At 40.5% G+C, this 17,546-nt stretch overlaps 1 protein-coding gene across 1 annotated transcript in view; it reads left to right on the top strand.

Annotated features, from left to right (window-relative positions):
* cenpf (centromere protein F) overlaps positions 1 to 17,546 on the top strand; it is a 162,133-nt gene that overhangs the window by 97,833 nt on the left and 46,754 nt on the right. Inside the window, exons 25-26 of the mRNA XM_084337734.1 lie at positions 5,585 to 5,693; positions 15,155 to 15,360. Coding sequence (XP_084193860.1) covers positions 5,585 to 5,693; positions 15,155 to 15,360 — 315 coding nt within the window. The remainder of the gene's footprint in view (positions 1 to 5,584; positions 5,694 to 15,154; positions 15,361 to 17,546) is intronic.

Genomic DNA, 17,546 nt, shown 5'->3' with positions numbered 1-17,546 from the left:
TCCACTTAAAGTGGACCAAACAGAGTAGGTGCAATTTTTGCCAACAGAGACAGAGTCCATTTTATATATATATATATATATTTTTTTTTTTAAGATTTTTTTTTTTGCGTTTATCGCTTTATTCTACTGGGCAGTCCAGTAGAGAGAGACAGAGGTGACACGGGAGACAGAGTGGGGGGAAGACATTCGACAAATAACGACGGGTTCGGGAATCGAACCCGGGTCGGCCGTGTCGCGGCTGAGCGCGCTATGTGGTTCGCCACTGGGGCGCCCTTTATATATTGTTTTTGATTTTTATTACAGTGCATTTTTTTTAACAGAGGCTGAGAGTCCATTTTACTGTTTTCGGTTGTTTTATTTATTTAGCATATGTAAAAGGTCTTCCAATGTTATATAAAAGTTGATTGCACTTTGAAACGGTTTCCTTGCATTATTATGCTATTAGCATTATATTAGTGAACATTTTTCATTTTTTTGAGAACTTTTGGGAAATACATTTCTCAAAAAAAAAAGTCTCAAAACCGCAATAATATCGCTTATCGCAATAATTTCTGGGACAATTGTTATCGTGACCGGCCTAGCTATGGATGCAATACTATGGCCCATTTGGCATCTAGTATCTATCGTTCAAGATGTGAAAAAGAAATAATTTTTCCATCCATACATTCCCATTTTATACCGTGGTGAATATAAGTATGGTTTTAGAGCGGTTTAGGGTAATTCCTGGGAGGCTAGTAATAGGCTGTGACACATATTATACTTAATCCATTGGCATTTCGTCCCTATACATGCTACGATAAAAAATGCATATGATCGGTATATTATGTTACATCATGAATGCATGAAAGGGGGGGGTTGTTTCTGATTAATTGATTGTCAATAACGGCATTCGTTAGTACAACAGCATACACTGATCAAGGGCGATGGCTATGAAAACAAGGCACAATCAAGCTGAAATTGACGTTAAATTGCTCTTACCTGTGGCCGGTGAGATTCCAAAAAGAATATTCCAATAATTTGAATGCCATCTGGTAGATCCTATGTCCATTTGGGCCATGACATAACCCACCACAGCATAATGAATCGGGGGTCCCGAAAACTATTCTATGCGATCTGATAAAGCTCTCGGTCCAGGCTACTAGAAAAGTCCACCGGATGAATTTCATCGACACACAGCCACATACACAGTCTCAAAGGGAGTGCAACATCGGCCGCATACCACCAGGCGGCAGTATTGGACTTTTGCGATCTCAGACTCATTCCCTATGGTTACACAGGCTCCCTGGATGGATAACGATTGGAAATAGCGAATAAAATAAATAACGATCAAATAACGTATATATACGTGGTTGGCGTTCAAGGATTGGAGTTAAAAACAAGCAAGAGGTATGTTTTTTGTTTGTTTGCATAAGTTATAACCGTTTGAGACCCACATGAAATGTATAGTAAGACAACTCTGTGTAATATAATATAACCTTTTATTTTCAGATATTCATATTTTCAGATGGGCCTGTAAGTTGGCAATTAGTTAACGTTTGATTTAATTTGAAATCTTTATTTCGAACATGTAAATACAAACAAAATAAAAACAAACAAATCATTAATCTCTAGCAATGAAATGAAAAAAACAAACAAATCATTAATCTCTAGCAATGAAATGAAAAAAAAAGTTGTGTCTGTCTAGTACAATCAGAGGGTCTATGACCGTAGTACGTGTGTGTTAAAACTAGTGCTGTCAGGCGATAATTTTTTTTAAATCTAATTAATTAAAGGATTTGTAATTAATTAATCTCATAACCATTTTAGGCCTGATATTTTATATTCTATAATCATATTTCAAATTGCATGTGTCCGGATGGCAGAGTTCAGTACTGTATCTACAAAAACTTCTGTTTAATCATCTTCCCTTTATTCATTTGCTTAGATTTTTCAGGTCTGGTCAATTTTAGCATAGTGTTATTCACAGTAATAAAAAAAATAATAATTAATTGATATTCTCATTTGGTTCATTACAATTTACTCAAGCCTAGTAACAGACACAGTATTTCTGACACTGGGAATACATTCCCTGAGATCCATAAATGTCCCTAGAATCAGATACCAATAACATGCAAATAACCATTAAAAAAGAAAAAAAGTCTGTAAATGTTTATTCTACGTTCTTATGGAATGAATACGATAAAAAAAATTTATGTATACAAATTTTTTATTTTTTTAAAAGAAATTTGAGTTAATTTTCATAACGCGATAATTTGCTGTGTAATTAATTAATCTAATTAACGCGATAAACTGACAGCCCTAGTTAAAACCTTCCTGATGTGGCTAGGTCAGGGGTCGGCAACCTGCGGCTGAGCCGCATTCGGATCTTTAGCCAATCAGCTGCGGCTCCCTGGCCCACATTTTTTAACTTTTTTTTCTTCTTTTGGAGATCGATGTCATACTGTGGCACTGAAATGAAAAAATATTTCATCAACTAAAATATTTAGTCAACAAAAATATTTCATCAACTAAAATATACAGTACGTCACACCCGCGCCTCTCCCTGCCGTCTGCAAGTGGCTAATCTTGAGTTTCCGACCCCACAGTAAGCTAACTATGGATAAATCCAAAAAAAGGAAAGTCTGAGGAAAATAGAGGGTTTAATTCAGCATGGACAGATTAATTTGCTTTCACGACTAGCGATGCAGGCTTACCTGTATGCCTGATATGTGGTACGAAATTTGCGAACAACGAAGAATTTTATTTTTATTTGATAGATTTTCCACAAATAAGGGAAGGACTCAAATAGAGCTGCATAGTTCAGGGTTTTATTTCAAAGTAGGTCTACAGATGCCAGTGTTTTTTCTCCTTTTCTGTGTTTTATTTCAAAGTAGCATTTTATTTCAAAGGAGCATTTTATTTTGTGGGAGGGGGGAAAAGTGGCTCTTTTGATAGTAAAGGTTGCTGACCCCTGGGCTAGGTCTTCGTCGGACCGCAAGGCATTCTGGGTATTGTTGGATTCTGGCAATCAGCCAATCTCATCTCATCATGGCTCCTTCGTGACTCTGTTGTGCGTTGTGTTTTATTGCAACCCCTGATAGTACTAGGGGTGCACGATAATTATCGGGCCGATATCAGCAATTATGACGTCATCCCGATAAACTCGATAACGTTATTGATAGCTCCGATAACATATAATACATTTTTTGGTTAAAAGAAATCCGGTGTGGGTGGATTTGGATGAAGGGCGCTTGTTTTTATTATAGACTCCTCCCGTTTTGCCAGTACTGTGGTAAAACTGATAGCGTGTGGTTTAGGAACAGGGAGTTTTTCACAAATCCAGCGCTCCCTTTCTTGGCTGTGACGTAGTCACGTTACATTCGGAGACAGACAGTCGATCTGCCAATTATGTCCCACGGCTTGCACCCACCTCTTCTTCTTACCACCAATCAGAAGCTCTCGTTCGTTTATTTACCTCCGGATTGTCAGCCATTACTCTACTCGGAGCTAACGTTATCTCCCCGCCAGCCACATTGACAAGTACCAGCGCTTATACATTACTGGCAAATGTCTTGTTGCACTTGTGGCAACGAGCGTTGTCAGCATCGACTTTAGTAAAATAGACCCAGACTTTTGAACATTTCGTTCTGTCCGCCATTATGAGAGCAGAGCTGTCTGTACTCGGCAGCGTAGCACCCGTGTGAGTGAGTGAGTGTGTGTGTGTGTGGGAGGGGAAGAGAGGAGAGAGCAGGCAGCCCGCTCCCCGCGCAGGCAGAGACACAGAGGCAGGAGAGATATAGACAACGGCCAACAAGATTAGTTTGCGACGTTTAAATTCCTCAAAAAAAAAATCCATAATTTCTCGAGTACCGATAGCAGTACCGATGACGTCGGAGCTTATAAATACTAAAAAAAAAAAATTGTTTGATAAAAAAAAATATTTATATATACAGTTAAAAAAGATATTATAATACAATAAATATCGGGTATCGGCTTGAGGAGCATAAAGTTATCGGTGTCAAAAAATCAATATCGTGCATCCCTAGATAGTACATCCTAGGGCTGGGCGATATGGAAAAAAATCATATCGCGATAACGATATGATAATTTTATTTTATTTCTCGATATCGATAATTATCGAATTGTTATAAGTATAAAAAAAAGTAATTTTTTTTTTTTTTTTTTTTAAACAACAGCTGTATGTTTATTTTGCAGCAATTCTTTGTCATTGCCGCCATCTTTAGTGTTACATCCCCTCACACTCCAGTTCTCAGGCTGCAGCTGGTTTAAAAGCTAAAGTAAACCGGCTTCTCTGCTGGCTGTGGCTCCAGAGGAGTTGAACAGTTCTGGCTCTGCTAGTTTATTTTCGATCTTTTGGCGCTTTTTTGGTGGACAAACCACCGCACATGTGCACTGTGACTCGTGACTGGAGTCTAGTTCTGCTAGCACACATAGCCTACTGTGTACAGACGGTTTCAAAATGTATTTTAAATTAGAAAGCAAACCAAATAAATGGACAAGAGAAAAAGAAATCTGAATTTGGTCAGTATTGTCATTTGCACAAGCAAAGCCATTACTTTAAGTTGCAGGCAAGAAAGACAAGTCTGTCCACTGTCTCTGGTTTTAAAACTGCCCTGTTGCAGGTAAAAAAAAAAAAAAAAAAACGTTTTTTCGATTTTTTTTTTTATTTCGATATTCGATATCGATTATTAAAATATATCGCGATATTAATCGTTATCGTTATATCGCCCAGCCCTAGTACATCCATGGTCATAAGAAACGACACTGCAACTTGATCTCTTTCCTTAGATCCTCATTTTTATTCTTATAAACATAGCCTTGTACAAGATGTAAACCAGTTCTGTATTGTCCTTGAAAAATCTTTGGAAGGAACTAAATTCAGTATTCTAATGGATTTCTCCTCGTCGCGGCCTAGCTGGTATCCAAAAAGCCTTCTGTCGTCGTGGCACTTCAGTCCTCCCCTCCATGGGGAGGGGGGGGATCGTTTCAAAGTCTCTGATCAAGCTCTTCTCGTCTGTGAGTCGAATCTGAATCTAACTTCCCCGGAAGGAAACTCTCATTATAATATTCTCGCCATAGCAACGACAGGCCCAGCCCCTCTTCTCGTTGCTATGTGACACGCTGTCTTTTGACCCAAATCACTATGGCAGCGGTGATGTTGATATTAACTTACCCCAAACAAACGCTATGGCTATCAGCTGTTGATGATAACAGCACAGCCTCATCTGCTGGGGTTAGTCAGCTCCTGGCACACACTCTCTCTCCGTTAGCCTCCTCCTCTGAGATGACTATGAGTAGATGCTGTCATCCACCAATATTTTACATTATATACCCACCAATATTTTACATTATATACACCTTGAAAAACATAGACATCCTTCAGTATGTTCACCACATTAGGACATCTACCATGTGGTGGTACCATGTGGTGCTTGCCTGGATAAATAAAGGTTAAATAAAATAAAAAAAAAAATGTGGTGTTAAAGATGTTGTGTGTAGTAGATCATGTAAACTTCAGACAGAATCTACCATGTGGTGTTAAAGGTGTTGTGTGTAATATATCATGTAAACTTGTCTCCTGCAGGTATCTGAGCTGTGTGAGGAGAGCGAGTCTCTGAGCCTCCAGCTGCAGACTGCCAAGTGTCGGTTAGCTGATGTCATGGAGATGCTGGAGGGGATGGAGATGTCCAAAGGTAAGACTACAGTGCTAGATTAGTCATGTCAGACCTATGGAAGGCTACACAAGCTACGCTAAACCTCCCTTGGGCCGGAGAGAAACCCATTGATTGATTGAACATTTTATTAACAGATTGCAGAATGGGTACAATACAGTAAGGCTCAATACACACAATTGTTAACTCATTGAGTGCCAAAAACAAGATATCTCGTTTCTGAAAGCCAACGCTTGAGCGCCAAACACGAGAGATCTTCTTTTGTTTTTCGTTTTTTTTATTATTAATTTATTGTTCTAAACACTCACGCAGACCTTTGTGAGTCTTCCTGTGGCCTCTGATTAAAATTACGATAAAATGAATTGAAATGACGATTGAATTCCGATAGGTGGCAGTATCGCCTACCTTTTGAACTGGGCTAGTTTACTGTGGGTGGCGGTTTGCTTACGCACTGCTGGCCAGATTAGTCACAGCCGGTGTTGAGAGCACTCCAGAGCAATGACGATCGCAAACTATTGGAGATTATGAAGAAGACAAAATGATCACACTTATGGATGATAACGTGCGTTTTCACCAGACTACACTGGACTCAGCATTTCTGGTAAATCATAAAAATACTATAGTCAAACCGGCAGAGGACTCGGAGGTAACCTATTCTGCTCCGTGGTATAGTATAGTGGTATACACTCCGAAGCACAACTGATCCGATCCTGTTCTGATCCAAGACACTTGGAGCAAGAGTGGAGTACCTGCGACCCTCTCTGCGCCGCCCCCTATCTCCCTGTCTCCGGCTGTCCCTGAGCAATGACCGGAGTGTTGAATGTCCCGTGATTAAGACGGGGAGGACGCGACCCTCTCTGCGCCGCCCCCTGTGCCTCAAATAGATTCGCTATCAGCTCCATCTTCAATCTTGCTTCAATGCTTACCAACTGTTAGTCTGCAACACTACTATCACCGACATCTAAGAAGGGAGATCCCCCCTTGAATGGCCCTTCTAAGGTTTCTCTCCTCCACACTGCCTGTGGAGCATTTTTACCTATTGTTAGGTTTTAGTGAGTTTTTCCTTACCTTCGCGTGGGGTATGTCTGGGAGTGCTTGCATTCTTCTTTTCTTCTTGACTTGTTTAAAGAAGACCTGTACGGCCCATGGGGACATTAACGTGTGTTGTTGGGCCTTATAAATAAATTGGATTTGATTTGATTTGAAAGGTAACGTCTATTTTACCGAACCCCATCATAAAACATCGCCTTGCCGTCCATTAACCCCATGTAAACGTAGTTGTACTTTGTAGAGCTAAACCTATATTTTATAGTATAGCTATGGGTCTAATAACACCGTTGAGTCTCATTGAGCTGCTTCTGGTCAACGTGCAAAAAACTGATTATTTTTTCATCCGTACATTTCCATTTTATACTGTTTTGAATATGAACCTAGTCCGGCCACTTGTGAGCAATTCCAGGGAAGATGCACGAAAACAGCGTTTTTTTGGTAATTCAATAAACACGTTGTCATTTTCCGCCTGATTATCGGATCTTCCTGAAATCAACGCTAGATCATCACTATTATCCTTTGTCGTGCACGCATGCAATGTGATTTAGACCGCCCACCCCCCCCCCTCCTGCAACCCAACGGCACACAGTCATACACATAAAACACAAATAGCTTCAATCGCGGTAGAAATAAATATCAGATCAACGCAAGCTTTCATATATGGTGTCCTTACCTGGTCTCTGAAGTAATGCAAAAAAAATAATCCAATAATCTCATCGCCATTCCAGTTATCCACAGCGATCCTGTCCCCGACGTTGTTGGGCATTGCACTTCAACGGGCGGGCAAGGTCAGTAGTCCAAACCATCCCTACAAGCGTGTGTTTTGACGGAGTGTTTAGGACCCGCCCTCATGCCGCAGCTCGGTAGAGAAAATAAACTAACCCGTTTCTAACGGGGTGCAATAAGACCGTCTGCCAGCTCAGACACACTCGGAACAGTATGCACAAGGTGCCCCCCTGAATTATGAATGGCAATAGATAATAAAAGAAATACTGTGACAGAAACGTAGATCTACGTTTCCGGCACTCAACGATCGGGCGACAGAAACGTAGATCTACGTTTTTGGCAATCAAAGTGTTAAGAGAACAATAAGAAAAACCACCGCCACATTCATCAAGCCGTTCTTAATGTCGAAATCTGTACTTACCCAGGAGATTTGCATGATGAATCCCACTCATTCTTAAACTGAAATGCGCGTTTGCTCTAAATTCATTTGCATACAGACACGCCCACCATCTCCTTATAAGGCGAATGAGGCGTGTGTAACATGTCACATATCCACTCGCCGCCCTCCAATTCCAGATTGGCGTTGAATGCAGCTACTTTATCTGCCAACTTGAACACAGTTGTCATCATTTCCTCGTTGTTGTCGCCACATATTATGCAGAGAGGACGTCGGCTCGGCATGCAAGAATCACCGACCTGTTGCGATAAACCCGTATTTTAAGTATGGCTCCTGTTTATTAAAAGAAGCGTTATATTTCCCCGTTGCAAAGAAGCTATCCAAAGATGTTTTTTTTTGTTAACCCATTTTGTTACTCGCTCCATCTCGAACGCAGAAGTGAAAGTGCGTTAGGGAAATATACACGCGGCCCGGTGGGACTATTCCATTGGTTCTCCCAGTCCACGTGACCATTTCTAGCATTTCAATTAGCTATAGTGACAGACATGCTTTTGATGACTACCGGTAGATAGATACAGCTTCACAATAAAAGACACCCTGGCGTCCCGAGTGAATATTTCCCGCGCGTAAAATAAATATCATATTCTCAAAATAATCTGACGGGCCAGAAATTATTGCTGGCGGGCCAATGTCGGCCCGCGGGCCGCCTATTGCCGATCCCTGCTATAGGTTAATCTTTGAGTCTGTATCACGTGTTATACCTTTTATGATTCAGGGGAACCTACACTTTATTTCTGGTGCAGTGTAAAGCCATCATATGTTATTTGACATATAAAACATTTAAACGCCCAGTGAAAGTTGTGTTGAATAACTATAGTTAGAATTATTGTTTCATCAAATATGATTGTTTTAGTCAAAATAGTCAGTTACCATTTGTAATAATTACATTACCTTCAGCGTGTCCATATCAATAGTCTATGAATGCTATGCAAAGTGGGCGGCATGTTGTTGGCACAATTTGGAAATGCACAAACACAAACCATACTATGTCCTAGCTAGCTGTATTCTAATGTGCCAAACTTTTGATAACACATAAATAGAATACTTGCCAGTAAGGCTAAGCCCGAACGTTCGTTCATTACGTTAACATTCAAATTCTAAATCAAAATTCGAATTTAATTATTATTATTATTATTATTTTTATTTTTTAAATAATAAAACATTCTGTCACAGTTGCAGATAAGGCTACACTAATATTATAGTATTAAAAAAATTGCTAAGTTATATTCATTAAAGAAAGTTGATTTAATAAAAAATACTCATTTAATCAGATTAACCACTTCAAGTCAAGTCAAGAGTTTTATTTGTCACGGCATATGGATATACAATGAAATGCGGGTGGTCTTGCCCGCAACGATGTGCAATTGGTACAACATATAACATATAATAGAATCCAATACAAAAAATTTGTGCAATAACAGGTAGCAGGTAACAATAAATTTGTGCAATGACGGGTAACAGTTGGCAGTTAACAGTAGTAGTAATAGTAGTGCAATACACTGTTAATGTTGCTAATACTAATTTAAAGTGGCCTTTCCTTTTGGCAATAAGTGAGGGTGCGTGCGGCCTGAGTGTGTGCCCGCTCATGCTAAAGTGTTACAGTGGTACTCAATGTTCATTGTTCAGGACTCTGATGGCCTGGGGGAAGAAGCTGAGCCTAAGCCGCTCTGTCCTAGTAGCTGGGGTTCGCAGGCGTCTGCCTTACCTCAGCAGCTGGAACAGGCTGTTATTGGGGTGGTGAAGGTCTTTCATTATCCTGCAGGCTCTGGATTTGCACCTCTTGTTGTATAGAACCTGCAGGGGAGGTAGTGCAATACCCGTGGTACGCTCGGCTGAGCGCACCACTCTCTGTAGGGCCTTCTTGTCTTGTGCCGTGCTGTTTCCATACCAGGCAGTGATGTTTCCGGTCAAGATGCTCTCTACAGCTCCTGAGTAGAAGGACTGGAGTATCTTCCCCGATACTCTGAACTTCCTTAACTGTCTCAGGTGGTAGAGGCGCTGTTTCGCCTTCTTTACTACTGTGTCTATGTGTGTTGACCACTTTATTCCAATTGAGGATTTAGTTTGAGGATATTTATAAAAATAATAATAATAATAAATTATTTAGATTTTTTTTTAAATATATATATTTTTTAATTAAAAACGAAGGTTCGAACGTTCGTTCGAAAAACCCTGACGAAGTTTGAATCCCAAAAACAGGCTTCGGGGACAGCCTTACTTGCCAGTAATCTACGCATAGCCAGTAGGTGACTTACCGAGTCCCATGGTAAGTGTTACAAAGGGTCAGATTAAACCGAATATATATATTTATTACTTGAGATATATTGTATAGTATTTGTATATCGTTTGATATCCCTTGTATATTCTTTGTACATATACACGGAATATCCCTTTACCTGGTACAGGACAGACCATAATATTCGTTCTCCTATTGGAAGCGATCCCCTAGGCGCCACGGCCATACCCCCAATGCCGAGTTCAAAGCCACCGCCAAGGCTTGTCTCAACATGCCCAGGTTTGCGCAGGAATACGAGACAGAAATGAGGTTGGCACTAGATTATTCACCGTACGTATAAATACGTTGCAGGTGGATACAGCAGCACTTAGCCTAAAGTCAAGTTACCCTCAAACGAGTTAACCCAACAAGTTGAAGCCTTCATCACGAGTCAACGACCAAGTGAAGTGAGCAACCTTGCGTCTAAATAGAGCACTTATAACCGCGTGCGAATAGGATAGTAAAAGTGTCAGAGCTTAGTGAAATAACGTCAAGTTCGACCTAGTTAAATGTGAAGTACCGTGCACAGGAGAATCTACACCGGTGAATGCAGAGCCTTTTCCGGCTGGATTATATTGATTTTGGTACCGTGGTTGCTGGAGCAGAGAACAGTCTACCCCGCTGCTGTGTGGGATTTACCCGTGAGGAGCATCACTCGAGCCCGTCTCTAGGAGAGGCTGGCTGGCTTTCACCTATGCTGTCGCGCATACTTGGATTATAGCTGCTGCTTTCGTCTGCCGATCAAGGGAGTAATGTACCACCTCCCGTAGCTGGAGCTTATTGATTCCCCGTTGATCCAGACTTTTGCATTCGAACATTCCTCCCCCCTGCTGGCTTACAACCGGAGGGAACCCCCTTAGTATCTCCAGCTGACCTACGAGTGTGCCATATATAATTCTTGTGCTACGGGTGGTATTAATTATCCCCTGCGTAATATGCTCATGGACTTACGCTCTTGACCTATTCATGCACATTCTTCGCCTTACAAGCGCAACTCTCAATCTTAATAAATAATGTAAGATAATCTTGGTGCTCTTCTAATAAATATTATTATAAACAGTACTTTCTTGTTAAGCCGTGTTATTGTGGGGGTGTTCATCACATATACCTGTGTACTGTATGGCCAGTAGTAATGTACATAACGCAGTAGTGGTTTAATGATACCATACTTATTCAATACAGTCAGGGAATTGTACCCCTCAGTTACAGTAAGAGTTCTGTCTGTCTCTTGTGAGCCAGGCACAAAAAATGTAAATGCCAGGATGTAAAAAATATAATAAAAGCTTTAACCCCTTATGCTATATTTAGCATAAAATGCCTGGCGATTGCATACCCAAATTAATTAGCTAATTATTACTTGAACCACTTGTAGCACATGCATGTCTGGTCTCTTTTGATAGGAAACATTCTAAACGTTCTTCCATAACAGGAGAAGAATCACTCTGAGTACTAATGTAATAGAGTTACACACTGAAATAAAAGTTTTGGTTACTCACGTTGGGTTTACTTGTTGCCAAAAAATGCCTGTTTTTGAGTTCCAGCTGAGAGGTAGGAGCTGGAAAACATAACTTCCATAGCCTGAAGTCTTATCTATTACAGGTCCAAAGTTGATAACAATCCCATGAACAATTTGTGTTTTACACATGTTTTTGTAATCCTTGTATCTGTAATAATTTGTCCAAAATGGCTAATTAATTTGGAAATGTGAGAAACGTTTCAAACAAACGACTTCTTCGTCTTCTTCTCTCCCTTTACCGTAGGAATCAGCCCTCATGTAAGATACCATTAGCTCCAGAATTTCATTGGCTACAAAAACGGTCAATCATTTTCACCGTCAGAGGTGACTGGTCTGTTCAGAACCCGGCCAAACCGGACGTGGTCACTTGTCCGACTGGCTTGTCAAATGACGCTCGTCGGATGTTTCTTCTTGTTTTTTTTTTTATATTTTTATTTTTTGCACAAATCTCTCCAACATTCCAAACATCTCTTTCCACATCATCATATTCAATTTCCAGGATTTGCCTTTTTCTTTTTTGTAAGAACATACAAAACATGTAAAGGACTCATACAAATACATTAATAACTGACATGGAAAATAAAAAAAGACTTACGAAAAAAGAAACATACCGCTGCTGTCGGGACAAAACCTCATAACTCCAAAAACCCAACTTTTCAGCAGATGAAAAAAACTAACACAGATTTGAGGGTGAATAGAGTTAGGAGGTTTAGACAGATGATCAGTTTAATGCTTTCCCATTGTTTAAACTTTGTAAAACCCACACACACATATGGAGGATGATCTACGGAGTTGATTTATATAATAAAAAAAAAATTCAAAAAATGGAGTTATGAGGTTTTGTCCCGACAGCAGCGATACTATACTATACATTATGCGTATACATTCCTGATATATATACCTTGCATGTAGACCGAACTACCTTCGAGCAGGTATGTGCTGCATCCTCTATCGGGATGCCACCCTTCTCCATATTGCATGTGAGAGAAAGCGCCCCAGACATATGCAGTTGTGCATGATAACATGCATGCACGCATGTCTCCGACACATGTATGTGGGTACGTGTATCACGTAAGCATGTGTACATGCCTCATATGTGTGTGTGTGCATCTTCCTGGTATGTGACTGTACTCCTATCTCTTGTGTGTGTTTCGTATCCATGTGTGCCTCTGCCCCCTATGTGAGTGTATATCTCAGATGTGTATATATGGATGTTTCTTCTTGTAACTCGAGACTGGAAGCACACAATAGGTTGAGTAGGATGACGATCGAAAGGCGGCAAATTCACGTGTGTGACGACCCGTATAAGGGCCGCCGAACGTTAACTCATTCACAGCCAACCACGACTATAGTCGGGTTATCTCGCCATGCGCTTATTCGATTTTAATGACCTATACACTCTCACGGACCTCTGTGTTACCATTGGAACTCATTCTGAGAGCAATACCGGCCGAATCCTGCTAGGTGGCAGTATCGCCTACCCTTTGAAACCTTATTTCACACTGTGTGTTACATTGTATATGGTCCGGGCAGAGAATTTAGACCAAGGCAAGTGAATTGTTTCATGCGAGCACTTCGTAGTATTAAAAAAAAAATGCCGTTGCTGACGATCAGAGCATTAAAAATGGATGTGGAAATAGTAACGTGTCCAGGCGAGCAACGCGAACGCCTTTAGCAAAATTCACATAGCGCCTCATAACGCACCTTCCAGGAATTAGCCAGGATCACTCTGAAACTATACAATATTCACCACGGGATAACACGCGAACATATACATGAAAATTTTTTTTTTTTTTTTTTTTTTTTTTTTTATACATGTTGATGTTGGACGATAGATAGTGACTGTCAAATGAGCCATAGTATTGTCTCCATAGCTATAATATAGAATATAGATATAGCCCTGCAAACATCGTGACGCACAGTGAAAATCCCTATCTTTTTAAAGCGTGGCCCATTGACTACAAGGATGGATAAAATGCTGGCGCTGAAAGTGTTAACAGGTTAAGTCACACCACAAATTTACAAACAATGTTTTAACCATCCACAACAGAACAGTCTTCATGTTTTTTATGCTAATTTATTCTAGCTAGCTAGATAGCCCCAGCGTGTGTGGTAATACACTGGTATTCTTCAAGAAAGAAAATGGCTCCATGATATCGCATCGTGAGAGAAAAATCAAGCATCAGTAGGGATGCTCCGATATTGATATCGGATATCGGCCACGATATGACTAAAATAGCTGGATGAGGGTATAGGTAAAAATATATATATATATATCGAATTTTTTTAAATTATTTTATAATAATAAATTAAATAAGAAATAACAATTCAGTACATTTATATCTATGTGTTAATTTGTTACATTTTGTTTCACTAAGTTAGGAAAGTAATGTTTTAAGTCAAACCTGTTGTTGCCTTGCACAAAAGAATGATCCCAGTCTCTTCCACACAGTGAGGCATACAGTTTATTAATTGAACAATGGGTATCGGATCGGTACTCTGTATCAGCCGATTCTCGAAGTCAACTTCCTGTCTGTTGTTGCCACGCAACTGCAGCGTGGGGGGGAACTGTCCAGCCTGGTACATAGTGTACGCTTCATAAGTGGAGAAACGGATCGTTAAAGCGGCAAATTAAAGACAATCAAGCGGAATTTTCTTCAGTCCTTCACAATGCCAAAGAGCTGCTGTGTTACGCGTTGTACTAATGACAAAAACAGAAATCCAAATCGCAAGTTTTATACCATCAAGGAGGAAAAAGTGGCTGGCAGCTAACTTTAGCTACGTTAACCTAGACAAATAGCTACATGCTGAGCTAACGTCAACCACATATCGAACCGATAGGAGCTTATCCCATCCAATCCCACGTGGATGTTTGATCGGGTAGTGGCACACGTGGTACCACCACGTAAGATTAGATAAGATAAGCTCCTATCTGCTCGATATATATGATGTAACCAACGTTAGCTCAGCATGTAGCTACCACTACCACAACACCAGAATCAAGGGGAGCTTATTTGACTCGTATCTCACCTTAGAATCACCAGAAAGGCTTTCGAAATAGTGAAACGCCATGTTGGCCTCAATATTTTCAAAACAAATCGTATGCAAATGTTATGAAATGAACAAGAATGTGATAAAACATGTAATAAAAACGGAGCTCAACGCATGTATTTGATGGTAGAAATCAGTTTGTTACCCTCATACCAAGATGGCGGCGGTCTCGTGACATCAGAGTGTCTTCGAGAATACCCAAAGCCAGGTATCGGTAATATCGGGACAAAAAAAGTCAGATCGGTGCATCCCTAATAATCAGTATAAAAGAACTGTTGAATTTTGTCAAAACACAGCCAGAACTTCCAACATGAGACCTGGAACTATCCAAACGATCCCCTTTTTAAAGTAAACGTTGGTGAGTAGTTGACGTGTTAACTTGACCACCACGTGATCTGTGCTTGTAGGCGGCTGGGATGAGAAGTTCCTCCAGCAGGAGAGCGAGCTGAGGAGAGTTCGCTCTGAGAAGGCCAACCTGGAGCAGCACATCCTGGGCATGGAGACGGAGCTGGAGGCCCTGCAGGATGACTTGACCAGGCTGCAGGAAGAGATGGAGACTAAGAACAGAACAGCCTTGGGTCTGGAGCAACAGCTGAACACACTCAGGACTGAGGTAAGGCAATTCTAGCAACAACCTAGAGGTTTAGACGTTCCACATCTGGTAGCAAGCTCAAAGACTCATCTGTTTTTTGAGTATTCAATTTACTTTAACCTACTTTAAGCCCTAGCCCTATTTTCTGAAAATCCGCCTAAAGTTTCAAGTTTTCAAGTTTCTTTAATAGTTGTCATACAGAAGTACAGAATACTTGTATACAAAATGCTTCTTACTGTTACGCTCCAGAGACTGTGCTAGACAAGATAAGTATCAAATAACATAGTATAGCATGTAAATTAGAAGTAGAAAATTAGGTCACTGTGTTCAGTATAGACATATGTACAATGTTCGATGCAGAATAGACGTAACTGAGTTACCATATAATATACAATACTATGCAGTGTACTAATATACTATAGTGCAATAGTACTAATATACTATAGTGCAAAGCAGAAATGGGATGAGGTACAATTTAGGTACAATTTACAGTAAGGTGTACGAGTTGTAGTGCAATCCTTTATCAATAAATATAAAGTGTGGGGAGTGGGTGCTACAGTGTGTTTGTTTAAAGTGAGTGTGTGCTATAAAGTGTGGGGAGTGGGTGCTACGGTGTGTTTGTTTAAAGTGAGTGTGTGCGTGTGGATGTGTGTGCTATGTGCGTTTGATGGTTGTTGTGTAGTGTTCATTGTTCGTTGAGCAGCTTGATGGCCTGGGGATAGAAGCTTCTTCTGAGTCTTTCTGTGCTCGCCTTGAGACTCCGGTATTGCTTGCCTGACCGCAGCAGTTCAAAGAGGCAGTTGTTCGGGTGACTGGAGTAAAAATACATACCGGTACCCAAGTAAATGGAAGATTGCTCTACTTTTACAAGGCCCATTTGCATGTTCTTGGTGTCTAGGGACATCTATGGATCTCAATCTCATGGAATGTATTCCCAGTGTCAGAAATATTGTGTCTGTTACTAGGCTTGAGTAAATTGTGATGAAACAAAGGAGAATATAAATTATGATTTGTCTTTGATAGTGAATAACACCATGCTAAGAATGACCACTGAGCTCGTCCAGCACCTTCTTGAGATGATGTGTACAAAAAATCTAAGCAAATGAATAAAGGGAAGATGATTGTTCTTCCTCCTTTATATAAATGACATGCAGTCAGCCTGCTCATGTGATCTCCTGCTCTACGTGGATGATTTGGCTCTCAATGGTGTCAAATAAAAGCAAAACGGTTATTGAAAGCAGACTTAGCATGGAGTTAGGAAATGTCAGTCAGTGGATTTCAGAAAAACGGCTGTCTCCATTTAGAAAAAACAGAATCCATTTTATTTTCTACTACAAGGAAACAGAAAAAACAGGAAGGTTTCAAGATACAGTTTGGTAGCTCAGTGGTCACCAGTACCAAATCAGTGGTGTATCTAGGGTGTACTTTAGAAAACACACATGTGTTCGATGTTTCTGTCCTGCGTTGTGTTTGTATCAACCCCTGTTAGTACATCCGTTAGTCATAATAAACGACACGGCAACGTGATCTCTTTTCTTAGATCCTCATGTTTATTCTCATAAACATAGCCTTAGTACCAGATGGAAACACCGTTCTGTATTGTCATTGTTCAGTCTTAATTCTCTTCAATCCAATGGTTCTCTCTCTCGTCGTAGCCAACCACCATTTCCTGTTAGCCGAAGCTAATGGTGATGTGTCACTATTTCCCCTCCCCCACCCAGCGAGGGTGGGGAGGGATGAAAGTCTCTGATCCACGTCTGCTCGTGTCTGCTTCGTGTGTAGATCTAAACTTACCCGGAAGAAACTCACATCAAAACGTCTTCACCCTAGCAATGGGGGCCCGCCCCCTTTCCTTGTTACTATGTGACGCCAGGGTTTGAAATGAATGGGGGCTTGGGGCATTAATGCCCTTGAAAATGGACAAAATGCCCTCTAATCAGTTAAGGGGGGCACAAAATGCCCCAGACAGTTTACTAATTATATATATATATATCTCCGGTAATGGAGCGTCTGTGTATCGTATGGTTCAGATCACGCGTAAATAAAAAAAATCATTTGGCGGCGCGGTGTTCTGCACTGGCTGCAGGCAGCAGCACTGCAGCCAGGTGCTAGTCAGTTTGTGTAAAAATGGCAAGCACAATATAAACCAATCTTCATTACGACTTTAAAAACATAGCCATTAACATTACATAGGCCTACACACATCT

Source organism: Notolepis coatsorum, assembly GCF_963971535.1.
Source record: "Notolepis coatsorum genome assembly, chromosome: 20".
Classification (NCBI taxonomy): Eukaryota; Metazoa; Chordata; class Actinopteri; order Aulopiformes; family Paralepididae; genus Notolepis; species Notolepis coatsorum.
This window is presented reverse-complemented; position numbering and strand designations above follow the sequence as displayed.